Genomic DNA, 27,402 nt, shown 5'->3' with positions numbered 1-27,402 from the left:
TAAACCAGCAATGTACGATACGAAAACAGGAAACAGGTCACTCATGACAGCTTCAATACAGGCTGCACCTTTGATTTGTAGCAGCTAACTTAAAATTTGTACAATACACACACACACACACTTCCCTCGCAGGTTGCGGACTGACCCACTTTAGTCGAATACTGTAAAATTCCGAGTGACCCATTCTTATGTTGTTCTGTTTAAAAAGTCAGTAAATTTCTTTGGAACGCGTAAGAAAATGTTTCGATTTTTGAAACTTTTTGTCCTTTCTTCGATCACTGTAATGACATCGCACTTAATTGAGACTTTGTCTGGAGCATTCCAAATCATCACTGAGGTAATAGTTCAGGCTTTTTATAGATCATCAGAATTTATTGGATGGCCATTTCAAGTAAACTTAAAATTTGTATGTTTCGTAATCGTAATTTCTACCTCAGATTATTTCGGTTTAAGAAAACGGAGGAGTAGGGGGAGGCTCATTTTACTATTTCAGAAAGCTTTCTTGATCAAAATAATAAAGAAAAAAAAGAAAACCTTTTATTCTTCATTTAATGAATGTGAACCACAATCATCATCAAATCATTGCACTTTTATTGTTCCCAGTGTTGCTAACTGTGACATCAAAGTTAACGCTAACTTTAAAAAGCTGCAGTTAATTCATGAAGCATTGGTCGAGAATGGTATTTGGTGTGTTTATTATTCATGTAAACTTGAACCATCTGACAAAATTTCAGAATTTTAAAAGATGGAGTTTTCGAGAAAATGGCGCCCAAAAATGGCGATTTTTGAAAATTTTACAATTTCTCGAATTTTTTGCGACAAAACGGTTGCACACAGAAGCGATACAAAATTTTTTTTGGAAGGCGGGTAACCAGGTCTTACCGACCGTGAAAACAGAATTTTAAAATTCGAACCGAAAGTGCTCGAAAAAAAGATCGCAAACTTCGACTTTTCAGATAAATTGACGTTCATTTGTTAATTTATGTACAAAAAGATACGCACGCGCAAACCAACCTATAATAAAATATAGTTTATTTATATCGCTATGTACATACCACAACAAGAATTATAACTCTACCTGTCTCCATAGCCGAATGGTGAGGCTCCGAAGTTGACCATTTTCCATGTCTTCTACAATTCATAAATTGTACTTCCCGTCTTTGATGGCCCATTACTTGGCGGGAAAATTTTTTTCGACAAAGCAAAAAAATATGGGTCTCTTAAAAACATATCTAGTTGCCATAAAAAAAGTTTCAACAATATATGAGATGGTGATGGTACAATTTTATATTTTTTTGCCTGAGTTGAAATGGAAGGCACCCTCTTTTTTTAGTTTAGTTAATTTTATTTTCGCTTAAAAATCCGCAAAAAAGTCTTTTGAATGCGAGCAGCCGTCGCAAGCCTCTGGATAATTCCATCGATCACTATAAGAAAAAACTTGAATGTTGAGTTCGTTAAATAAAGCTAAAGGAAATCCAGGCAAGAAATAGACAGTTTAAGCAGATATACACATACAGATATAAGCAATAACCAAGATGAAATTATAAATATATATAACATAATACGTATAGGGCCTATATGTAATTAAATATATATGTCTGGCCAGACTTACCTTTATCAGTAACAAAATTATATATATTTTTACATTAATCCTTTATTCAAAAAATAAAACATAGTAAGGGCGAACACTCGTCCTTACAACTTTTAGGAAATCGCATCTTTTACGTGTGTAAATTTTTGGTGATTGGTTCCAATATTATGATCCTCAGTAAACACTCGGCTGACACTGTTTGTCAGCAGATATATGTTCATATCTTTTCCTTCTGCAAAATACATTTTTATAGTGTTTATAACATTTTGTATTCAGTCAAATACTTCATATACGGAATTTTTGAATTTTTATTCATTTTTCTAAAATCCATGTCTTTTCACTCCTATATTTTCCTTTCGCGACATTTCACAGGAAGCTAATCAAACCCACAATTTTGTAAACTCACTCTTACAGTTTTACTTCAGTTAAAATTATAAGTTGTGGGGCTCTGTAATAGAGCGCTTACCTCTAGTGGATGGGATCCCTGTTTCGATCCCCGGCTAAGTAAGGTTTTCCCGTTTCCTCCCACTTTCTCATTCCACCAATTCTTCCATCATTCAGTTGCCTCAATCATCGTCTCCCTTAGCCTAAAGGTCACGGTCATGGGACGTTAACTGAAAGATTTCATTTCCTTCTGGAGATCTGTTAGTAAGTACGTATTTAAAGCAAAAGAATGTACTGAGAAACACGATTGAAGGAAGTAATCATTATAATCACACGAAGATTATCATTTCAATCCACGTTTTGACATATATTTTTGAAGGTGGCTTTTGTTGTGGGTTTCGTATGTGGGATTTACCAGAGTAGAAATGCCTTCAATGTATTGGTTGGAAGGAAATGCAAAGAGAAAAATAGCATTGGAAAGTTTTAGGTACAGATTGGAGGACAATATTCAGTGGTAGAGGGTTTACTCTGGTGGGCCAAGTAATTTTATGGTGGACAGGATCGTATCTGTTGGTTTTGTCAGGGTACTCCCGCTTCCTCCCACATTTCATTCCACCAATTCTTCTATTATCATGGACTTGCTTCAATCATTGGGCGCAGTATTAAGATAGATCAGATGGTAATAGGATTAGAAACTAGTTGGCTAAGGATAAAGATCAATGGAAGGCTTTGAACCTTCTGCTCCATACGTTATAGAGTCAATCAGTTTTGCTCTTTATCCAAGATCAAATCACAGTCATATTTAACAAAGAGGTAAAAATAACAAGATATAATTGAAATAGTGGGTAGGTACGCAATTTCCGCGCTTGCACTAGGCGCCGTGACACCCATTGTGTGTAGGAAAGGAACAAGTATAGGAAACATAAAAATTACTAATATTTTAGTTGTGACTTGAATGGCGTGAGGGAAAGTTGGGGGGAAAAATTGCTGGAATCTTGTTATGTTAGCTTCTTGACAAAGATACTCTGCGCGGAAGTTAATAATAGCCAGTAGTAGAATCGTTATGTGCAATGCTCGAAATGGGCATACCTAGGTACTCATCTTTCACATTAATTTTCATACCGGCACCTTTCCTTGTGGATTTGTACAGGTAAAAGTTTTTAATTTGATGGTACAATTTGAAAAAATGAAATGTTTTGAGTTTTACGTCGCACGGTTATGCCGGTTAGGCTAAAGGAGACGGTGATTATGAGAAATGAATGAAAGGGTGGAATGAAGAAAGTGGGAGAAAACGGGAGGACCCCGAGAAAACCCACGCACACGGTGTTTGTCTACCACAAAGTTCACTTGGCGGGAGCAGGGTTTGAACCCGGGACCCCATGCACCAGAGGTGAACGCTCTACCACTGAGCCACCGCGGCCCCAATGGTACAATTTGAATATTCATACGAGAGGCATTGATAAATATTGAGCCTTACCAAGAAAAAATTGTGCTAGAAAGCTGAAACTCCGACACTATTCCACATATTCCCCTAGTAGGTCAATGCATTTGCGACATCTGTCCTGTAACTTTTGAAGTCCTTGTAAATAGAAGTCTTTTGTCCGCTGCTGTAACCACTCATCTGTAGCATCAGTTGCCGCTTGAACACTGAAAATGGTGACCTTTGAGATGTTTTTTGAGATTCGGAAACAGATGATAATCAGATAGAGTTAGGTCAGGCGAATAAGGGGAATGAGGCAACACTTGAAAGCGTAGGGTGGCCCATGTGTTCTGTGTTTCAGATGCTGTGTGTGAGGAGGCATTGTCGTGCAAAACCAGATCACCTTAGGAGAGCTTACCACGACGTATGTCCTTGATTCTTTCGCACAACTTTCTCAAGAGACCACAGTAATATGCTGCATTAATGTTTGCACCCACTGGAACGTAATCTACCAGCAGAACTCTGTCCTTATCCCAAAAGATTGTTGTCATTTGTTTGTGTACAGACCTGTGCACACGGTACATATTTAGCCGAGGAGAAGAACTGTGCCCCATTCCTTAGACTGCTTTTTAGTCCCGGGATCATAACAATAGATCTACGTCTCATCACCAGTTACGAGTTTCTCAAAAAAAAAAAAAAAATATATATATATATATATATATATATTTGCAAATGTCCCAAAACTGTCCACGAAGTTCTCACTCTTTCCTGCTTTTGTTCCTTCGTCAGACGGTTTGGGATTCACTTTGCTGCAACCTTCCTCATATCCAGATCATTACGAATAATGGTACCAACTCTTTCACGTGATATACCCAAACATGTAGCAATTCCTTTGGCTGATATTCGACGATTTTCCATTATCTTGTCCTGGATGGCTTGAAAGAAAATTTTGGTAACAGACACAAAAACAGGCCTGCCACTGGGTTTCGCACTATAGACATCAAAATGGCCAGTTCTGAAGTTTGCCACCCAGCGTTTGACAGTTGCATATGACGACTCAAGGTTCCCCAAAGTTTGTTGCATTTCATCGTAAGTCTGCGTTGGACCTTTCCCTTGGAGGAAGAGAAACTTTATGAAGGTCCCATGCTTCTCTGTACTAAAGCTTGCTGGAGGTGCTGTTATGTTCACTTCTGAAATGAAAAATAAAAGGATGTTAATATTATAAAACATTGTACTTTGCAACCCTGCCCTATATACCCTGCTAATTTCAGCTTCTTAGATCATTTTTTTCTTGGTAAGGCTCAATCTTTATTAGCACCCCCCTCCTATGTGAAACGTATACTGGTGCAAGCGCTTCTCATTTTTCATTTTGAGAAATGGTTATGTAGGAAATAATTCGAAAATTGAAAGGACTGGTATTCTTTATGAAATGGAAAGAAAGGTCATACCGCTTCTCCTAATTCATGCACTCTTATTTACGTGAAAGTATTTTTGTAAAGGATGATAAAAATTATTAGTTGTTTGGGAGTATTAAAAAGCTTTTAGTATTTCGAAAACTGAGAATCAGTTTCGATTTGCAAAACCTCAAAACGATTTTCAGATAAACTTTTCAGAAAACCTAGAACGGAAAATGTCATGAAATGTGAACAGCGCTAATTGTTCTTAATATCAGAGACCATATATAAATTCTCTCTTTACAGTTGTGATATTTCTTTCCAATTAAACTTCAGTTTGAGACATTATTTTATTGTTAGATATGTAACTGTTTATTTTTTTCTTTTCTAGCCGTATTATATTCAAGATGAGTGAACCCATGAGAGATCGTGCTGATGTAAGTTATGTTGATGGTAATGATGATAGTGATGTTGAGGAGGCAGAAGATTTAGATTCCTGTGATGAAGAAATTGATAATGAGGAGCGTATTAAACGTATGATAGATGAATCACTTTTCGAAGTGGATGATAGCATTGAAGACTCTAGTTCTGGTAAGATTACTTCTCTACTTTAATTCATTCCTAAATTCATGTTAAATCTTGAAAACCGTATCTCCAAATGTGAGTTCTTATCGAAGTCATTCCAGAATCACTTTTATCAAAAACGAGATCTACCGTAACCGATTCCTAGAACATAAAAGTGTAGATTCATTCTCTTACATACAATCGTAATCCCTAAAGAAGTTCTGAATGAATTGTTCCATTACTTCTCTAAATAAGTTTGCACAAAAATCAAAAGCTTGTTACTTTGGAGTTGTTTTCGAGAAATATTGTAGGCGTCCGCGAAATGAGTTGTTCTACAGACGGCCTTGAATGAATTTTCCCAAAATCAGTTCCTACCCGAATCTGTCTCTCGCCCCGAAAACACTTTTTTTTAAATTATTATTATTAGTATGTATATGATTACAAGGCAGTTACACAATGGTCTTCAGAAACGATTCAGGAAAAAACCAAGCATCTGCTGTTCATGGTGCTACCTTTCTGAGATATATTAACATTTCATGGAATTGCGGTTAAATGATTAATATGAGTTGAGGAATAATTGATGAGTTTCTTTTTTTTTTTTTTTTTATTGTTTTAAACAAACAAACTACAACAAATTAATCAGCGGTATACTTTCCATTGTTGTTTACGCCTTCTTCCCGTCGTTCAATAAGCTTTTCGATCCCTCGACAATAGAAATCTTTCGGTCTTGAGTTCAAGAATTCGTCCAACCAAGCCCTCAGTTCCACGTCATCATTGAACGATACACAATCCAAAGTGTTCGAATGCTATCGAAAGAGAGAGAAATCTGGCGGCGCCAAGTCTGGAGAATGTGGAGGATGAGACAACACTCAACATTTGAGATCGTGAATCGCGGCCTTGGTCGTATTTGGCGATGTGAGGATGAGCATTATTGTGGTTCAGAAGAACGCCATTTCACTTTTTTTTTTCTGAATTAGTTCGTTGAGTGGGTGTAGCACTCCCGCGTTGAGTGTTTGGTTGCGTTCAGGCAGTTCCTAATGAATTATGCCTTCTCAGTCCCCCAGTATGCATACGGCATAATCCTTCAATGATGATGGACTTCTTTCTTTCTCGCGTAGTTGGTGGCTTAACCATTCTTTTTGCTGCTTCACATTAATTTTCTTTTTTTGATCACGAGTGATAATATGGTTAAAAAAAAAAAAAAAAAACACTGTTTGTGATCATGTCTTAAGCCATTGTCTTGCGAGCAAACCGGCAGCTATTGTAGAGCGTTATTTTCTGTCAGTATGTGGTTCGCCATAGTTTTTTTTCTTCTTATATATATATATATATATATATATATATATATATATATATCACAATCCATTTGCTACGCTAAGTCGGTACGTTTAATGTGAATTTTCATGCAGAAGGTGGTTCAGTGTCTTTTCATCGAACTCAATTGGGTGACAGGTGTGACCGTTCTTGAGGTCAAAACTCCCATTTCTGAAGCGCGAAAACCAGCGGCGGACGGTACTTTGAAGCATTGCTTCTTCTCCGTTCAGAACACGAATCTCATGAGCAGCTTAAGTGACCTTAATGCTTCGATTAAATACAAAAAGAAAATCCGTTTTAATGATCCGAAAAGACATAGAAATCGATAAAATTTAAAAGTCTAAACATTCTATCTTGTAGAGCAAACGGTTCTCTTTTTAAGTTACATAAAACATTTTGCCAGCGCTTTGTTTCTACACGCTTTTTTTTTTTTTTTTTTTTTAACGCTCTTGAATTATTTCTCAATCGAATATATATATCCGTACGGTTAACACAAAATTACATGACGCTTAAATACTTAACCCCTTTGTGCATGAGTTTTTTTTTTTTTATAGTGAATACAGTAATTTCACTTGCCTTAATGGACATCAGCAATAAATAATAATAATAATAACAATAAAACTTTTATTTTCAAAATTTTGGCCAAATTTATGTTTGGATCATATCAGCGGTATGAAAGCAAAACCTGCTTAGTCCATTTTTCAATTTTGTGAGGAAACGAAAAAAAAAAATATTTATTCGAGGATAATCTGTGTAGGCAAGTAACTAAATCAAATATTCAGAGGAACGTAAGTAAATTATTTAATATGAAGGAGAGTAAATTTTCTGGCTTACTTGGACTTAGTTGCATCTCATACAAATTTGTTTGCGCAACTATATGATTTGACTAAACCAGTGATGATCCAACTACGGCTCACTGCCCAGAAGCAAGTATGTCAAACGTTCTTTTGTCTACAACGTGATTCCTAATCTCACCAATGAAACAAGGAATAGGTGTTGATTTACCATACGTCCTCTTTTACCCGGACGTCTCTCAATTTTGCAGCCTTAAGAATTATCCTCGCTGGTTTTAAGGAAATGTATCTTTTTGGGGGGTAGGGGAGGGGGTGGGGTCCAGACAAGTGCAGCTAAATTTAGTATTACAAGAATTTTGTAAAATATATCATTGTTATTTTTTTTCAATAAATTACATTGACCCGCCTAAAGAATTTTTTTTATTATTTTTCCTTTAGGTCTTTTCTAATAAAGCTTTATCCAACACTGGGCTAGGCCGTCTGAATAAAGTCACTTTAAATAACCAAAACTGGTATTTTATTTCCTCATGAGGTACTCTCTCTATCCTGAAATTAAAAGGAAATCTATTATCTTATGAAATTCTGAAAAGTGATTACATTTGAGGAAATACAAAGAATTTAACTAAAACTTCATGGCAATAAACCTCCAACTAAATAACTACCACAATGCAAACGTCTTCATGCGAGTAGTATGTAAATAATGCGCTGCAAACATAAGTACATTTTACGCCATTTCAATATTTTTTCCACAATTTACCGTACAATACATTATTTTAAAAGTAAAACAGTGCTTTCACTAAATACTTTATCAGAGCCCCCTTGTGGCTAGGTAATCAGCGTACCCAAAGTTCAGCGTGGGAGGCCCGGGTTTGACTCTCAGTGAAACTTTATGTGGTTCTGATTTCAAGTTAAACTGTACGTGCGCATGCCATACTATAACGTAGGTTCTGAAAGTGATATGCTACGTACCAACCAACCAAGTAATACATAGTAAAAATTATTTTTTCAGTATAAAACATTACATTTATTAAACATCTAAGTGTGTGATTTACACTCGATGATTTAAATATTACAATTTCAACATACAAATTACAAGTATCCCACGTTGTATGCGATTTAACATCACAGGGTTTCGCTAGAATGCCCCCCCCCCCCCATTCATGAAAAAAGTGAAAAAATTTTAAAGAGATTTTGCAGTCATCGTATACGGTTAAATTTACATGTTTTCGTGCTAATTTGTAATACGAGGGATATATGCACTCACAAAATGTTCTTTATTCTTTTCCCCTCCTACTTGACAATCGATCCAGATAAACTCATCAGTTCCAGAAGAAAATAAAACGTCATACCGTTGTAACGCTACTCGCGCTTAGTTCTAGATTCATAAATTCATCTGGTTGCTGGGTTTTACTACCAATGAGTAGGAAACAATTCAGTTTTACGTGGTAATGCTCATTTTAAATTTTGTGTCCCATTTCCTGCGGTTTCCCTTTGTATAGCACCTCTGATGTATAGCTGTTTAATTTGTGTAATTTTTTTGGTAATTAGTATTTTAATATAATATTTGATTTTTATGGAAATACAGAAAAATTCTTTGGCCAAGGTACTTTATGTATATAGTGCTAACTTTGCTATTATGTATTTTAAAATGTTCAAAGTTTTTGTGTAAATGTTTTCTTGTTATAACATAGAAACAAAAAGGAAAGGAAAAACTCTGGACTTGACTTTCCTTAGCACCGTGGACGTGACTTTCCTTAGCGTTTTTATTTTATTTTTTTTTTTTTTTTTTTATATAAGGAAGAAGGGGTAAATTGTTTGGAAAACTAACCACTTGGCGTGGGGCATGATACTATATAAGTCGACCCATCCCTTCTTCCAGGTTTCACTTCTTTTAAGATTTTCTTCGGGGACTCTCGTGCTCTGGTAAGAGAGTTGACGCTATGTCCAGACTAAGCTGAATAAAATATTTTTGTTTACTTTAAAAATTTTTGGTAGTATTGGCGGAACGAGCTGCTCCTGAGCTCTATCTAAGTGATGAAAGTTTTTTTTTTTTTTTTTTTTTTTTTTTTTTAGGGACATAGACCAGCTCTTTAGATTTTACTGTTAGTGCCTGGATCTGTAAAGTGAGAGAGTGACTTTTGCAGTTACCTTTTGTGGTGCTCGCCGGGAAGAGCATTTTAATGAGATTGTCTGATTGTAAGGACTCGGGAGTTCGCATAGGCAGGAGTGAGACTTGCATCCCTGTTCGAGTCCATAGTAAATTAAGGTATCTTTAGGGAAATTAGAGGTACTTGATAGGCGACAGAAGGCCTAGTAGTGGAGGCCTCTGCCTTTAGGAACGCTTACGGGTCGGGAACGAGTAACCTCATGATACATTTTTTTTAAACTAGTCAATAAAGAGTTTTCCTAGAGTAATTTCACATTTTTTTAACTTCGTATTTTTTGTCCTATCTGCCAGCCTTGGTTTTATGTATATATTTTCTTTAATAGGCTGGAAAAACAACAAAGAGGAGTATTCCTCCCGTGATCTATGAATCTTGACTTCCTTTTTTATTCTTCTATTACTTCAGCATACCCCTAGACGAGCTAAAAAAGCAAGATTCCCGCTGATACCTCGTTTCTTATTTTTACTTGTTACCTCTGATGATCAAAAAATGACGAATGAATAGGGAAGAAGAGAGAGGGCGGGTGAATAGCACCCTTTTTGACTCCCGCACCAACAGAAATATATGCGCCTATAAACTTTTCCAAACTGAAGGCTTGTTCTTCAACCAAGAATTTTCAAATTCGATATGGATTTTAAAAAATGCCAAAATTCAAATTTTGGTGAGTTTTGGACCTATTTTAATGCTCTTTGATAAGACTTTATTGTTACATAGTTACATCGACGAGTACAGAAATACATTGATGCACCCTTGTAAATTTCGTGAGGATAAAGAGTACCACCCCTTAAATTTAGGAATTGTCAAAAAATAAACATTGACAATTGTTCTCTAGGACTCGAATATATATTTCTGTAAATTTGGTTGGTCCAGCTTGTCCTCTTCCATGGGTAAAAAAATTGCCAAAAAATATAAACGTAAGTAGTACGTTCTATTCTGTGGTAGGGTATTGACCTAATTTATCGTCTTTGATGGGGCTTTTTACAGCATTTGATCATATGAGTGAGTTTAAGGACTCATTCGCTTGCATAGGACACAGGTAGTATTGTGAACTCCTCTCAAGTTTTGGAGGGAGTACACATTTGGAAATAATAAAAAGAATAAAACTCATCCACGTTCTCTAGGATGCAAAGTGGCCGCGGAGGCTCAGTGGTAGAGCGTTCACCTCTGGTGCATGGGATCGCTGGTTCGATCCTAGCTCGCGCCAAGTAAACTTTGTGGTGGACAAATACCGTATGCGTGTGTTTTCTCGGGGTTCTTCCTATTCCTCCCACGTTCTTCATTCCACCATTTTATTCATTTCTCGTCATCACCATCTCCTTTAGCCTAGCAGGCATAACGGTGAGACGTAAAATTAAAGATTTCATTTCATTTTTTTTTTTCTAGAACGCAAATACATACCTCTGTAAATTTAGTTGGTTCACGTCACAACCTTCTATAATTTAAAAAAAAAAATGCCAGAAACATACGTAAGCAACGCTTAATATTTGGCGGGAAATTTGAATTAGTATGAGGCGGGATTTTGAATGTAGTCATTAATCAAAGTTCACTAAAATACGCTTTTTGCAACACGAGATCATATCATGGTATGAAAACCAGAGGAACGTAACTCCATTTTCATAGGTTTACAGAAGAGAAGGAAAAAAGTTGTTTTTCTTCAAACAAATGTTTTAGTAAGATGCTAAACACATTATTGCATAACAGACAAGCCATTGACAAAGTCAACTTCAATAATACTCAAATAACACCAAGTGGGGTTTTCAGAATTATATTATTAATCCATGCAAACAAAAGTTCCATTCTTGGAGTTACGTTCCTTTGGTTCTCATACGACTATATGTATGAATACATTGGTTTCTTCTCTTGAATAGGACATGGGTACCCTGTGCACCCATTAAAATTTCGGGAGGTGTACAGTGGCTCGCCTTTTAAATTTGGGAATTGTCAAAAAAAATAAATATTCTTAAATTTTCTTTAGGACTCGAATATATTCCTGTGTATTCAATGTTTCCTACGTATTTATTTCAAATGTAAAGTTAAGTATATCACATGTAAATTTAGGTGGCCTTATTTGTCCCCTTCTATCAGTAGAAATTGCCAAAATATATGTAAGTGGTAAGTATGATCACGTGATCGGTTTTGATGAGGCTTTATAGCATAAGATGATTATATGGAAGAGTACAAAGGTCTACTGGATCATGGGGTAAGCCTTTTAAATTTTGGAAGGGTACAATAGGATCAAATTTGGAATGTTAAACAAATAATAATGGTAATTGTTCTCTTGGACACAAATACGTACCTCTTTAAAGGTCCTATCCGGTTTGCCGTAAGCACCAGACTGTATCACGTGATCAGATCAAAAGTCAAGTTGCCTGCTAAATTGAGTCTGGAGATACCAAATCAAGATGTGAGATATTTCTAAGCACGTAACCTCCGCGTTGGGCGCCCTGCATAATTCGAAAAAGATACATTTACTTTATTATTATTATTCTTGATTTTACTCAAACAACTTTACTTTTGACTTTTGACAAGGTTCTATCCATATTTATCTTATGTGCTATTCATCGTTTTCAAACTCTAAGAAGCTTTTAATTAACCATCTCCTTATTACAGTTTTTGAGATATGTGGACGACGTCATTTTTTCACTGATTTTCTATTGACTTTAACGTTCATGTTTCTTTTTTTCTTTTCTTTTATATATATATATATATATATATATATATATATATATATATATATATATATATATATATATATATATATATATATATATATATATATATATATATAACTATGTACCGTCCATTTAAGACAATTTCTTTTTTGAATATAGAATCTACCTAGTTTCTTCTACATTTAAGCTGAATTTCAGTCATCACCCTCTTTTGGTTTTTGAGATAAGTAGAGGAATTGCTTGTTTTTCATTGATTTTCCATTGATATTGATGCTTTTTTTGATTATGTTATATCCATTTTAGGACAATTTGCTTTTTAAATATAGAATCTACATCGTCTCTTCTACATTTAACCTGAATTTCAGCCGTTTCCCCCAACGTCTGTTCACATCATTGCAACCGGATTGGCCCCTTGCTGAGTTGATTTTGAGTTTAACATCCTTTTCAGCAGCGATTCTATATGAGACGGGACGAACTGATTAACGTAGAATTCAAACCACATGAGCTCTCACTGGGAATCGAACCCGGGTCTCCCACGCCAAAGGTGCGTACGCTAACCGCTTACCCTTCTGTAAATTTGTTTGGTTCTTGTCGTACCTTTAAACAGAGATCTCTAAATTTAAGACCCACATTTGGTAAATATCAATTTGGCAAATACTTTCTTTAGTTTTAATCGCTTTAGGTGAAATCGTATGAGATATTTCCTGTATATTTCAATAGTTGAGTATTTCACATGTACTTCGTCATACGTTGACATATTATATCAATGTTTAACAGAAGAATGTTCTGATGTCGCATGCACATATTTCTTGATTTCAGAGCAATCTTATCACAGTGTTATGAACTTGCGTTTCTACATCTTAGCGATATTGATTCATGTGCTTTGACGACACTTTCACATAGTTTGTGTTGTCTTCACAGTAAACTTATAAATTTAGAATTTAAAACGTGATAGATTATTATTAAAATCAATTGATATACAACAACTTCCCATTTTAAACTTTAGGGTTTGTAGACGTGATTCATAGCCTAAGTGATTAGTGAAATCTGATTGATCGTCGGTTAAATCTGATTGGTTGGTCACTGTTTAACATTTTGAAACTTACAATTTGTAATCACGACTCTTAGTCTAATATCTTTGATGTATACGAATAGTTGAAAATCACTGATTTTGTTAATGGAATAGTTGAAAATCTTATAAAGTTCGATGATTAACCGTGAAACATTTTTCTTATCACAATATTTCTGCATGACTGTTTGTTGTGCTAAAAAATATAGTTAAGCTTTAGCGACATCAAGCAGTTAATACTGTTGCTTGTCAACCAAACATAAAGTAAAAATTTGTAGATTGTACTACGTCAGGTTATCATTACCTATTTCAAATCTACATGTTGAACGAAAAGTACAATACCACACTTACTATTTAGTGTTGCAAATTAAGCCATATCACCAACATCCGTAAACACTTAAGTATTGGAGGCATCTACAAAAGTAATAATGCAAATGAGATGGATGTGTCAGTGTATATCGGAAATACCTTAGTGTCAAGTACTCTGACTAGAGGCACGAGTTTTTCGCAATGCGCGATAAAACGAAATGCGTCAGAATTAAGTAATTTTCAGTTTCTTGTCATTTTATGATATTCTTTGTGTATTTTCATTGGTTTCTGATGCACGATAAAACGTAAAATTGACAGTTTTGCGCGAAATTTTTAACTACGCGAAATAACGCGAAATTTAAAAATACGTTTTAATTAATTTAAAAAACGCTAGTTTTCCGCTGACGGAACGGTAGACTGTGGCATGAATGGTGCATTTTGGGTGATTCGGACACGGCTATACAGAACATGTGCATTAGTTATCACCATCGCAGCTGGATGGGGAGTTCCGAAGTGATGATTGCTTGAAATTTGTTGTAAGTGCACTTACATATGTGTGGCTTCCAACAAGCAATGCCAGCTGTGTGAGATTTTTTCCAAGTATGGACTGATGATAAGTGACAAACGTACAACAATGAACGAAAATGTGGAAACATGTAACATTTTTATGTTTAATACTTAAATGTAACTTGTGCCTATGTGTTTCCAGAAGAAAGCAAAACTTTTCTACTTATAGTAAGTTTAGTTACTAATTTTCCTTCAGTTTAGTTTAAAAATATATATAAATTTCTATAAGGAAATTTACAATGTCAAATGAAATATACAATGTATTTTGTTTTTAGGTAATTAATGGTTTATTTCTCTAGTGATCTGTCAATAAATGAAACTTGTAAAAATGTCAGGGAATATCTTTCCCACAAGAACTACAAAATGCGAAACTTTATTTGGAAAATTTCGACAAAACACGTAATTTGAAAAACGAAACGCGAAATTTTCAAATTCTTAATGCGAAAAACTCGTGCCACTATGACCATGATATCACGTATTTCTAGCAAGTAGTAACAGTGTTACAGGAAATTCAAATTTTAATTCAAAAATGTGGTTATATCTATCTATCTATCTATCTATCTATATATATATATATCGCATCACATCCCATCACATTGAAACAAAGATCATAATGTTGTTTACAGTAATTTTGTATCTCAACCTATTGTAATGTGATAAACGTGGGCACAGATTTGTACTGCTTAAAATAGCGTAGTTGTAGGATTTTTTTTTTTTTTAAATGAATCTTGCTTACGTATTTTTTTTTACAATATTGCAGCAATAGTTTGCTGTAGTTGTAATTACAGGTTTTCGCAGTTACATAATTTTTAATATAGTTGCTGACTTGGCCAATTTTCATCTTGTTTCCGGAACAGATTGACGAGATAACGACATCTTTTTACATTTATTGGAAACCATCTATGTAATTGTGATACTTATCTGAGCAGTTTATAAAATAAAATCTTTTAAAGAGGGTAAAATTTTTAATCCCTTGTAACTGTGTTCCCACTCGTTAGAAATACATGGTATCATAGTCATAGTATCCGACACTGTAGAACACTCACTGCAAACACAAACTTCATAACAAATCAAGTGTATTATTTTTGGGTTGAGTGCTAGGGTGGCTATTAGTAAAAATAATTCGTTGTTTTAACCATACAGTTTTCCCTTTTCACTTTATAACAATATCAGATATTGCTATTTTTGTGACTTACAGGAAAGCAATAAAATAGCTTTTATATTTAGAACCACAAGACAAAGAGCCGAGTTCTGTATGTCTCTGCTTACTCTTATAAAACACACCCAGTATCCCAGACAACAGACCGACTTGTACTTCCTTTGACCATCAACGTACACCGCATCCCCTTTCTCCAGCACGCTCAAAGTTCACTGACCTTTATTAAGATGGATGTAGCAAAACATTTATTGCAAGATATTAAAAGATGTGATTAAAATCAGAGACCGTTTCCATTCCCGTTGTTATTTTAGAACTTTTTTCAGCCTGAAAGACAGTTTACAGTGGAACATTTTATAATAATATCAGCATAGATAAAACAAAATGTTTAATAACTGTCTATTGCCTAAGAAAGAACCAGACTCAGTAAGGGAGAAGGTATATGAACATCTCTAAACGTGAGCAAATTATTTTTTGATATAGTTCAATCACAATTTTACACTGCCTCTGTGATCCCTTCCTCCCCCCCCCCCAAAAAAAAAAACATGTTCAAAATAAGTCCTATCTTTATTCAAATTACAAGCATTTCTGATGTAACAGAAAAATAAAGAAATCCTGAATTTGACAATACAGTTTATAGTTTATTATTACCATCGTACAGGAACATGTAATGTCTAAAAACGAAAAAAGCAATAAAAGTGAGATGTGAACCAATTCAGATCACATGCATCGAAAGTGAGTGACAATTACCCAACTAGTAGTAGAGAGGCAGTGTCAGGGATTAAAGTGAGCCGGAACGCGCCGGCACTGCGTTCCGACTAACCAGCCTGCTATCGGTATTTAGTTCGTATGCAACACTTGTCACTTTACACACATTGTGCTTTAATTTTTAATTAGTATTTTGGTTCTGTCTATGAACCTACTATTAGTATGATTTATCAAACCAGATCAGGAACATGGATCAGGGATTATTTGCTTTCATTATTGACTTGTGTTGAGAAATACGTTTGTCTCGACTCGTCTCGAATTGTACAAAGTGTGTCTCGACTCGTGCGCATCCCTAGCCACGTGGGGCTTAGCATTGTCTTGTAACGGGAGGACCACTTTGCGATTCAGAAGTGCTGGCTCCAGAGTTTTGAGTTTTCTTGAATACGGTTCAACTGCTGGCAGTATAGAGTTGCATTGATGCTCTGACCAGCTGGTAGCAGTTCTCGATGCACGATGTTGCGAGCAGTCCACCAAACATACAGGAACATCTTCTTCTAGCGCAGTACTGGTTTCGGCTGTTTTTGAACCGGTTCATGGGATACTAACCAACGATGACGGCGCCGTGGAGCTTCGTACAGGACCTACCTCTCATCACATACCAACACCCTGTCCAGAAATAGCTCCTTCCTCGACGAGACAGCAAAGAAACTTAGGTACAGGTGTCTGCTTGCGTTGCCTTCTGACCCGGAGTCAAATCATATGGGACCCATCGACCCAATTTGTAGTGCTTCCCAAGTTGATGGAGGTGCTGCCGAATGGTGTGTTTACTCACACTGAATTGTAGTCCCAGTTCCTCACATGTCTGACCACTGTTCGCCTCAATTGTTGCCTGAAGATCTTCATTTTGTACACTCATGTACAAAATTATTGTCGCATGTCTACAAATATATTGTTGTAGGAATGTAATTTGATAATGAATTCGCGTGGTATTTCTTATAATGTTAGTATGTGCATAATCGGGAAAGACATGTATGTGGCAAATTTCATGTCAAAAGAGCAGTAAATAAGAACAATAAAACGAAAATAAAACTTTCTTGTCCATTTACCAACATTTTGTTTTACTCATTCTAATTTTCGTATTTATAATTCTTTTCCTATGAAATTTACCACAAATATACATTTCCCGATTATACACATAGTATCAGTACTAAAAGTACCCTGCAAAATCATCAAATTATATTCTTACAAGAAGACAGTTATAGATATGCGACAATCAATTTGGTCATGGGTTTACATGTGTTGGTCTTCCGGCAGGTGGTGCGTCTTCAAGTGTTTCGTCAGCGTCCTTAAACTAGTTAAACCACCACTGCACTGTTCGCGTAGTCACAACATCCTCACAAAAGGCCTGCATATCTTCCGCCCCGCTGCAGCGGCGTGAGCATACACGCCCTTATGACGTTCTGTGGAAGTCTCATGCTCACTCTGTCCTTACACAAGTTCACGGTGTAACTGAACTGGCACACACTTTTTAAATTTTGTAACTTTGGCATGGTAATTAGCCACAAAACGATATTGCAATTTTTTATTATTCTTTTCTACCTTCCATCTATGATAGTAGGTCTAGATGAGATAGTAAATCTTAGGAAATACTCGAAATATCCATACTGTCTCACTCCTCTTAGTAGCGAAGCTAAAAGTGACTGTTGTGCATCTGGATATAGCTGCTAATGTGTGTTGACTAGCAAATAGCGGAACGGAAAAAGAAATATGGTGTTATCGTATTTTTCTGTCTTTTAACACTGGAACGTGGATCTGATCGTTATTTGGTGACAACATATTGCTAGTCCCCAGAACTAGGGCTCATAGCAAGTCACTTTTTTTTTTTTTTTTTGACTAAAAGTTGCTTTTTTTTTTAAGTTTGTCACTAAAAGTTACTTTTTTGTGAAGTAAACTCATTTTTTCGTGTGATTTATGTTTTGCATTGGCAGTTTTCTAAGAAAAATATAAAAATAAATGGAAAAAGGCAGAAATTTGTTACCTATTATTCTTCTGAAAACAGTACTTGCTGCCATGTGCAGCTGTGCTGCCACATGTGAACCAAGTCAGCCTTATTCTCAGTTCAACCTTTCTTCTTTCTAAAGCACAATGGGTGGTTGGTTGGTGCTCTCAAGGTGGATTTGAGAGCCCTTTTGTGTCCATTCTTTCTTCTAGAACCGTGCAAATATGTAATTAATGGGGCTCGAAAGTTGAAAACCTAGAAATTGCCTAAAAAGGTCCTATAAAAAGAACTAAAATATCTAAAACAAGGACCTGAAAACTGGAAAAAAGTACATAAAAATAAAACCCAATTTAATTAGAATTACATATTTAATGAATATAATGCTCAAGAAATACAAGCTTTTAGTGGTACAATATAAAGTTGAAAGGAACTTGATGAGTACAATGCTTTGTTTTGTCGTTCAGTTTGCATGATTGTTTCTGTTGTCCAAGTTCAATCCTTCACTTTGAATACTTTTGGAGGACAACTAGAAGCCGGACACTTTTGGAGAAGGCCAGGACACCACATTGGCCCGTAACACTCTGAAATTATAATTGACCTGTGTCATTTGGCATGTAATAAAAAATGTTTAAATATTTTATGCTTTAAATTGTAGGTAAAGAACAAAATTACTTTCCCGCCAGACGTGAATTCGGCAGCCTTGAGCAGCAAGACGTACGAAAATAAATTTTTATTAGGCCTTTTCCAGGAGCAGCTCAAGACAAAATTTTCACCTAAGGAAGAGATTTATTGCTCCTTTCCTTGTCCTAACCCATAGTTTACATTTTATTACAGTGATTTTAATAATCTAGAAGCCATTTTTCAGAGGAGTTAGGGCGGGTTCTAATACGATTCTGAGTTGCAATACAGTCTCAAGCAGCCACTGGCGTATTTAAAATTTTGTTTCGGGAGATATGCACTACACAGGTCTCAAAAATTTCCATTTACAGATGCGAGGAAATGATAAAGAAAAGGCAATTCGAGGAGGGGTTTGAATCCAACAGTCCCCCTAAATATGCCATTCCAAACAGCCGTTATGGTCTGCGCGAAGTTCCCGCGATTCAGCTCTAAACATAGGTCTACAACACATACCGTAATGCTACGACATTTTTTTTATTTTATTTTATTATTATTATTATTATTTTTTACTCCTCCTTATCTGACTTGTGATTGCAGATCTAATCTTATCACACCAGTCGTTGAAGAATGTCTTATCTTTTGAATTTTCTTTATTAAAGAAAAGATGTTTCAGAGGTGGTGGCGATTCGAGTTAACAGGCAAAAAAAAAAAAAAAAAAAAAAAAAAAAAAAAAAAAAAAGACACAAAATCCACAATTTTCTGGCCTACAATGACCCAAAATGAACATATGTTAAGCCTCATCTTCGGGCACTCATAAAAAAGAGGATTTTTCCTTAGCTTCTGGGCCTAGCTAGTAATAGTAAACATCTAAACACAAGTAATCCAATTTTTATATTAGCTGACAAACTTAAGTAAAATAATTTTTAATCTTAACATGTAAAAATATTACGTAAGGCTATGATCCAGCCAGCCCTATATTGGTTTAAAAAAAATGTAAAATTCAATTTATGCCCAAGTCTGGCATCAAGGTTTAAAGTTACTTTTTGATGAGAAATTGATAACTTCTTGCTCACTGTTTCACGTGTTTTTGGTCACTTCTCAACTGTTTAGAAGAGACCAGACCACTATGAGTCCTGCAGAAAGATGTTTTTTTTTTTTTTTAATTATCTTTTTATTTCAGTTGTGTAATTTTTAGAAAACCTATCTAGAGATGATAATAAATTATTCTGGTTTCATTTTTTATATGAATTTTTAGAAACTTCTAAAATGAACCTTAAAATCAGTTCTGTTTTCTTTACTACGTAATTTTTGAAACGTCAAAACGGGTATGTAGAAATAATAATGTGGTTGTGTTTTCAATATTGCAATATCCCCGCATATTAATAAACAAAACGACAAGCACCAACAAGGAACTGATGGATGCTGTCACCACCGATGGAACACGAAGGGATACGAAGAAGACCCCTCCACAGGCTCTGCAGCCGAAGACTGGCTATAAAAACGGACACCTCGAAGCAGAAGACATCAGTTGTTAACTGGTAATCCCCTACCTATTTCTGAACTGCAACGGGCAAGGTATATTACCTTCTCCCCAAGCTGCAATAGGCGGGAGAGAGTTCTCTAGCCCTACCTCTTGAGCTCCAACGGGCAAGAAGTATCCTCACCCATCTTCGAGATGCGACGGGCAGATCTTACCCTAGCTTTTAGCTGCAATGAGCAAAAGATTCCTTTAGATCCAGCTGCAACAGGCAGAGTCATTCTTAATCAACAAACTTCAAAACCTTCGAGCTGCAATGGGCAGGATGTCCAATTTTAGAGGAAAGAACTTTTAAAGACTTATTTGTAATTTTGTGTACAAAACTGTATAAATGTCTTTCATAATAAAAAAAAAAAAAATAAAAACATAAGGGGAAAACCCGTGTTGTTGTTTTTTATTTAATTTATTTATGTAATTTTATTTAATGATTAATTTGTATTAAGAAACTCGAAATGGTTAATATAACTGAAATCAGAACATACTTTATAGAATCAATTTTTCATTAATTTGGTTATGTAAATTATGCTTTAATAAAAAGTTCTTTGTTCTGTTTAGAATTTTCTTGGGATTCCAACGATCGAACATCATGGTGAAACTTAGTTCTTTGAGCAGTCTTTCGATTACTGCCTTTTGTATCTGGAAGATGTCCACTAATTCTGCTACGAGGGAGCGCGGTGGCTCAGTGGTAAAGCGTTCACCTCCGGTGCTTGAGGTCACTGGTTCGATCCCAGTTCGCGCCGTGTGAACTTTGTGGTCGACAAACACCGTGCTCGTGGGTTTTCTCAGGTTCTCCCTTTTCCTCCCACTTTCTTCATTCCACCATTTCATTCATTTCTCATCATCACCGTCTCCTTTAGCCTAACCGGCATAACCGTGGGACGTAAAACTAAAAGATTTCATTTCATTTTAATTCTGCTACGGTTAGCATTGGGCTGTTTGCTATGGCTTGGAAACCCTCCTGGACGTCAAGTCTGGTTGATCTTAATAGCTTCTATCTCGGTCTCCGTGAATTTTCGAAACCGTCATGTACTATCATCAGCTGCACTTTTCCCATGCATTTCCCGAATATTTTGGCAAGTTGCGGACCCAGTACTACGTTTATCAAACCCCAAAAAAGTAAGCAGTGTCTAATGTGTTCCTTATCTGTATCCTTTTCACTCTGTTAGTCTGTCCCCTATGAGCTCCTTGTTCACACTCACTGCCTGTTGTTGCTGTAACATTCCCCGAAGTACGTGAGTAGCATTCCTCACACTTGAGTCAGTCATTAAACTGTACCGTTTGTGAAATCGGTATTCCGCTAAATTGTGACATGTCAGAAACGGGTAAAACTTGTGCACGTAGCTGATAAATATATACAATTGTGTGTGTGTGCTGAAGTGGAAAAAAAAAAAAAAACTAACTGAGTATTTGTATTGTTGTAGATGAAAGCAGTGTAGACATCAGTGAGATAGGAATAGGTGAAGATGATAGTGAAGAGTATCCAAGTTCTCAAGAGGATAATGAGCAAAGTGGTGAACACATTAGCACAACGCAGGACACTAGTGGGAATTGCGCCCAGATAAGTGCTGATGATGCATCAAAAAAACAAAAGAATGAAGAGGTAAACAATTTAGTTTTTTACTTCTTTCTAAAGCTTCTATCATTATCTACTTTGTCAGGGTTTAAAATAAGGATTTATTATTATTATATTATTGGAAACAAATAAATGTGTGGAAGATGGCAGATATTAGCATCTGCCAAGCAGTGAATCACTGAAGAAAGAATGGATTTTTTTCGGTAATTCACACACAGGGTGTTCCAAAATGATTTATTAAACGTACAATTATAAATAATACGTCAAATGGAAGAGCAACGCAAACAGTTTTTGCTACAAGTGTTCAATGTGGACACCATTCGTCACATGGCACACATCGAGTCGATAAGCGAGTTGTTACCAAACCTTGATTAGTTCGTTTGAAATAATTGTTGCAGCAACTGCATCAGCCCTTTTTTTTTTTTTTTTTTTTTTTGGTAGCGGAGGCACATACTCATGATCCTTTATAAATCCCCAAAGGTAAAAATCGTATTGCGTCAGATCTGGTGAACATGGATGCCATGCGAAACAAGCCCGATCATTCGGCCCCTTGCGGCCAATCCAGCAGTCGCGTAAACGTCGTTTAACCAATCGTCTAATGGCAGAGGACACAGTGCATGTGGATGCATGTACTAAACTATTTAAGTTGCTCTTCCATTTGATGTACTTATAATTGTAAGTTAATTGTAATAGACACTACGAAGCCTTAAAACCCTTACATTCATTTTGGAACACCCCATCCTTCTTTCAAGATTAATAAATGTTATCTATTTTGTTGTTTATAAGGTTAATTTTCGTTATCTCGAAACTTCACTAATTTTGTTCACAATTACATCACTCTTAACTGGTCCATTAAGCACAATACAGGAATGTTAACGTGATAGGTTGAAGTGTTCGTATGGGATTTTCAGTAAATAATTTAAATATTTTTCCGTTAAAATTGCACTACTTTCAGTTATTCATAATCAGGGTTGGCAAAAACCATGGTTTTTATTAAAAAACCAAAAAACAGTTTTTTTTTTTTTTAAACAGGTTTTTTTGGTTTAAATAATTTGCTCTATACATTCATATCATATATGGACAGAAATAAGTTTGTTTCGCCTTAATGTTATTATGCAACAACCGGGCTATGCTGGAAGGGGTCACATAAGCTTAAAGCGGAATAAAAACCGCTTCTCGAGTTACATCCGAGAGAAATTGTCCTCGATTTGAACTCGGAACCAGGACTAATTGGCCACAAATCCGATACGTCTGCCGACTCACTCACGAAGGAATCCTGATAAAAAAAAAAAAAAAAAAAAAAAAAAAAAAAAAAAAAAAAAAAAAAAAAAAAAAAACGTTGTACTGATCTTTACATGCTTCTTAATATAACTGTCAAGAGTCATTTTAGAAGGACGAAAAGATAAACAGTTGCACAAGTGAAACCATTACACAGAATTAATATATGAACAATTTCAAAGTACTACGGAGTACAGAAGAACTAATTTAGTTCAAGTTAGTTAACAACGACTTTTATTGGTCCAAATTAAAGAAATACACCGACTTAATCTGCATACCAATAAGAAAAGTGAATAAAGATACGAATTATTTGAATCCACTTTGGCTCAGACTCATTTATACATAAATAGATACCAAAGATACTTATTTCACTAAATGCCTCTGGTGGGGTCTGTATGACCCCCCCGCACACACACACACAAAAAGTACGGCATTTTCGATGTATTTTATCAATAGTAAACATTGAAACGAAACAATATTTAGAATTTTTCTTCGATTGCAATTACATAACAATAATACCAACTACAAAAAATCACAAAATAAACATTTATAAACTTATAAAAAAAAAAGTTGCTTTTGTAGTATAATCTTTTTGAGTAATGAATGGAGAATTTAGGTCTGAATATAATACGAATAATATACGGGAGTGAAACGTGATAACCCACAAATGTGTGTTCATCAAGATTTTACAAACACTTACACTTTTACGAACTTTTTTTTTTTTTTTTTTTTTTAAACCATGGTTTAAACCACCTTGGTTTAAACCAGCCAACCCTGTTCATAATTTAATTCAATTGAATTTAAAATAGCTACGAGCTGTCAGCTTGTTAAATTAAATTATTTCTGTTCTATTGAATATAATATTTTAGAACTTCCTGTTACTAATAAGTTAGCAACAATTTAATCTGTTAATCAAGTAATTATTTTGAGTTAATTCTTCCTATCAAATTTAACTAACGAAACACTTGGTTTAGTGGAACACTTTCTACTTTGTTTAATTAAAGATATTAATTAATGACCTTCGATATTTCAGTAATTAGTTATGATTTAGGGATTCTAATGCAGGGACATGTGTTTAGAAGTACATGCAGAGGAAACTAAATACATGAAACTCGGGTTCGTAGTACTGCAAATTATGGATGTGTTAAAATATGACACAATACTTTTGATAAAGTGGGTACTTTTAAATATCTAGGGTTAATAGTAACAGATAAAAACTATATTCACGAAGAAATTAAATGTCGATTAAAACCAGGGAATACGTGTTACTGTTCAGTTCTAAATCTTTGTCGTCGCGAATTCTGTCGAGGAATTTGAAGCTTAAAATATATAAAACGATAATCATGCCTGTTGTTCTGTATGGTTGCGAAACATGGTCACTTACTCTGAGGGAAGAACGTAGACTGAAAGTATTTGAGAAGAAAATCCTGAGACGAATATTCGGATCCAAGAGGAAAGGGGAATGGAGAATGACGGAAACTTCATAACGAGGAACTACTTAATTTATACCGTTTACCAAACATTGTTATGTTCATTAAATCTAGGAAGCTCAGCTGGGCAGGTTGTGTAGCCAGGATGAAAAAAGTAGGAACGCTTTTAAAGTATCAACTGGAAGACCAATCGGAAAACGACCATTAGGAAGACCTAGGCGCAGATGGGAGGACAATATGAAGATGGATCTCGCAGATATAGGAATACAAAATAGAAACTGGGTCCAGTTGGCTAAGGATAGAAGTCAGTGAAGAGCTTTTGTGAACGCAGCATTGAACCTCCGGGTTCCATAGGTCATAGATTTAGTTAGTTAGTTTAGGGCTTCTAATAAATAGTGATCGATTTAAATTTAGCTTTAACACACGAATCATTCCCTTTATTTACCGCACCATTTTGCCCAATTAGAAATGTAACGAACGTAACATTAAACACTCTCCATCGAAGGTACAAACTCTTATAGACATGATGTATATTTATCCTTGAATGATCTTGCTTCTATTGCAATCGGGACGATAAATCCCATCAGTATACCATCCAGATTCCTTAGAAACCAGCTATATACGAAATACAGTGCTGCTATCTTTTGTAAAAGGAAAACCCAGGGATACCGTACCGTCATCATTTAATTTAGCGTTTTACAGTCATTTTAAGGAACGTTATTGTCAATCGTTTCTTTCAAACATTTCTACAATAAATATCTGTACGGAATTAAGAATTTAGCAGTTAATTAAAGAAACAATAACAACAATTAAAAACAACAAAAAGTATTTATAATAAAAACGAAGAGAGGAGAAGCAGGTATGTAACTGCAGACATTATATTATACATTTTACAATTGTGCAGGATATACGTAATGTTTCGTTTAATATGTTGTGGCAAAGATATATCTCTTTTGTAAATTTCACTGTCCGTTAGCCATATTTAAGTAGTTCATTAACATCACATGTGTAATATTGTTCGGAAGTTTGTTTTTCTTTCCTTTGCATGTTTCTATATCATACAGCGTTTGTAAGAATTTTGGGCAAATAAGTGAAGTTTCTTCATACCCCTTGTATATGTATTTTAGTTGAAATAACTTTTCCCTCTGGAAATGGGACCAAACGGTTCCGAAAGTTAGGAAATGAAGAAATATTGTATAGAAGGCTTGTCATCTAGATACTGGATGTATTACTGTAAGAACACCCACTGTAATGCAATTCTATAGCAAATGACAGAGTAAAACATGCTGGTCTTAGCACGCAGACATGTCGTTTCATTGAAATTTCTATAAATGTAATTCTTATCTTATGAACTTTCACAGTTATATCCTTCGTTAATTTTTATAGTCTAGGAGATTTTTTTTTTCCATTGTTTTCTGTTGGAGTGTGTTGGGGAAGAGGAATTGTATTCGAGAGAAATAAACGGAAGTTTAGAAAGTAAATTAATAAAGAGAGTACCTATGTACTTTTTTTTTTTTTTTTTTTTTTGTTATTCTTCTTTCGATTTCTTCTAAGTTCAACTGTTGTTTAAGGTTATTCTTCTTTCGATTTCTTCTATGTTCAACTTGTGTTTGAAGTTATTCTTCTTTCGATTTCTTGTATGCTCAACTTGTATTTAAGGTTATTCTTCTTTCAATTTCTTCTATATTCAACTTGTATTTAAGGTTATTCTTCTTTCGATTTCTTCTATGTTCAACTTCTATTTAAGGTTATTCTTCTTTCGATTTCTTCTTTTGTTCAACTTGTGTTTGAGGTCATTCTTCTTTCGATTTCTTGTATGCTCAATTTGTATTTAAGGGTATTCTTCTTTCAATTTCTTCTATATTCAACTTGTATTTAAGGTTATTCTTCTTTCGATTTCTTCTATGTTCAACTTCTATTTTAAGGTTATTCTTCTTTCGATTTCTTCTGTGGTCAACTTGTGTTTGTGATGCATCTAAGATTTGTATTGTATAAATTTTACCAGACTAACTTAAGGTAAAAGTTAGTGAAGGTTCGTTTAGGTAGACAGTGCAGTGCTTTGGAAATAAACAATTTTAAGCGTGTCATATAATGATAATAATAATAATAAACGCTGGTAAATGACAGTAAAGAGGATCACGCAAACTTTCCTTGCATGAGATAACGATAGATAGCGTAAGTCATGGTTACATTTTAAAGTGTAAATGGAGTGTCTCAATTAACGAACTCGGCTGAGATATCACTCTAGCTATCTGTTGCAAAAACTGAACTTGAAATTTCGCTTCTACATATACAGGTGTTTCAGAAGTCCCCTGACATAGAGTAACTTTGTTATTATCATAGTTACAACAAAATGTAAGAGGGGGAAACTGTCTCTAAGTATAATATTTTCAATCTAAAATGAAGGATTTTTTTAAATCAGACAAGCCGTTTGGGCTGTACAATCTTTATACGCTCAATGTGAAATGAAAAATGCAACGTTGCCGTTTACCTGGACCCACAACATGAGTAAATGAAGTTACTGTTTGAAATGGGGGCTGGTCATCGACATGTTAGTGTAAACGAAAGTAACTTCATTCACTTATGTTGTGGGTCAAGGTAAATAGCAACGTTGCATTTTTCATTTCACATTGAGCGTATAAAGAGTGTACAGCCCAAACAGCTCGTCCAATTTAAAAAAATCCTCCACTTTAGATTGAAAACATGATATTTAGTGGCAGTTTTCCCTCTTACATTTTGTTGTAACTCTGATAATAACAGAGTTACCCTATACCGGGGGACTTTTGAGGCACCCTGTATATAGTATATAGGATACAGATAACCACCGTTAAACTTGCTGTCATCCGTTAATATGTTAACG

General features: G+C 35.2%; 2 protein-coding genes across 2 annotated transcripts in view; one reads left to right on the top strand and one right to left on the bottom strand.

Moving 5' to 3' along the window:
* Positions 1 to 27,402, top strand: part of LOC145673541 (putative ATP-dependent RNA helicase DDX60) — a 97,954-nt gene that overhangs the window by 7,155 nt on the left and 63,397 nt on the right. The window contains exons 2-3 of the mRNA XM_081743344.1: positions 5,181 to 5,380; positions 21,683 to 21,861. Of these exons, the coding sequence (XP_081599470.1) occupies positions 5,197 to 5,380; positions 21,683 to 21,861 (363 nt within the window). The 5' untranslated portion in view covers positions 5,181 to 5,196. The remainder of the gene's footprint in view (positions 1 to 5,180; positions 5,381 to 21,682; positions 21,862 to 27,402) is intronic.
* LOC145672712 (protein GVQW3-like) lies at positions 4,197 to 4,625 on the bottom strand. Its single transcript, XM_081741885.1, has one exon. The coding sequence runs from the start codon at positions 4,623 to 4,625 to the stop codon at positions 4,197 to 4,199; it is 429 nt and encodes a 142-aa protein (XP_081598011.1).

Source organism: Thermobia domestica, chromosome 16 (genome assembly GCF_964235325.1).
Source record: "Thermobia domestica chromosome 16, izTheDome1.hap1.1, whole genome shotgun sequence".
Classification (NCBI taxonomy): domain Eukaryota; kingdom Metazoa; phylum Arthropoda; class Insecta; order Zygentoma; family Lepismatidae; genus Thermobia; species Thermobia domestica.
The sequence above is the reverse complement of the archived record's forward strand: the minus strand, read 5'-3'. Positions and strand labels throughout refer to the sequence as shown.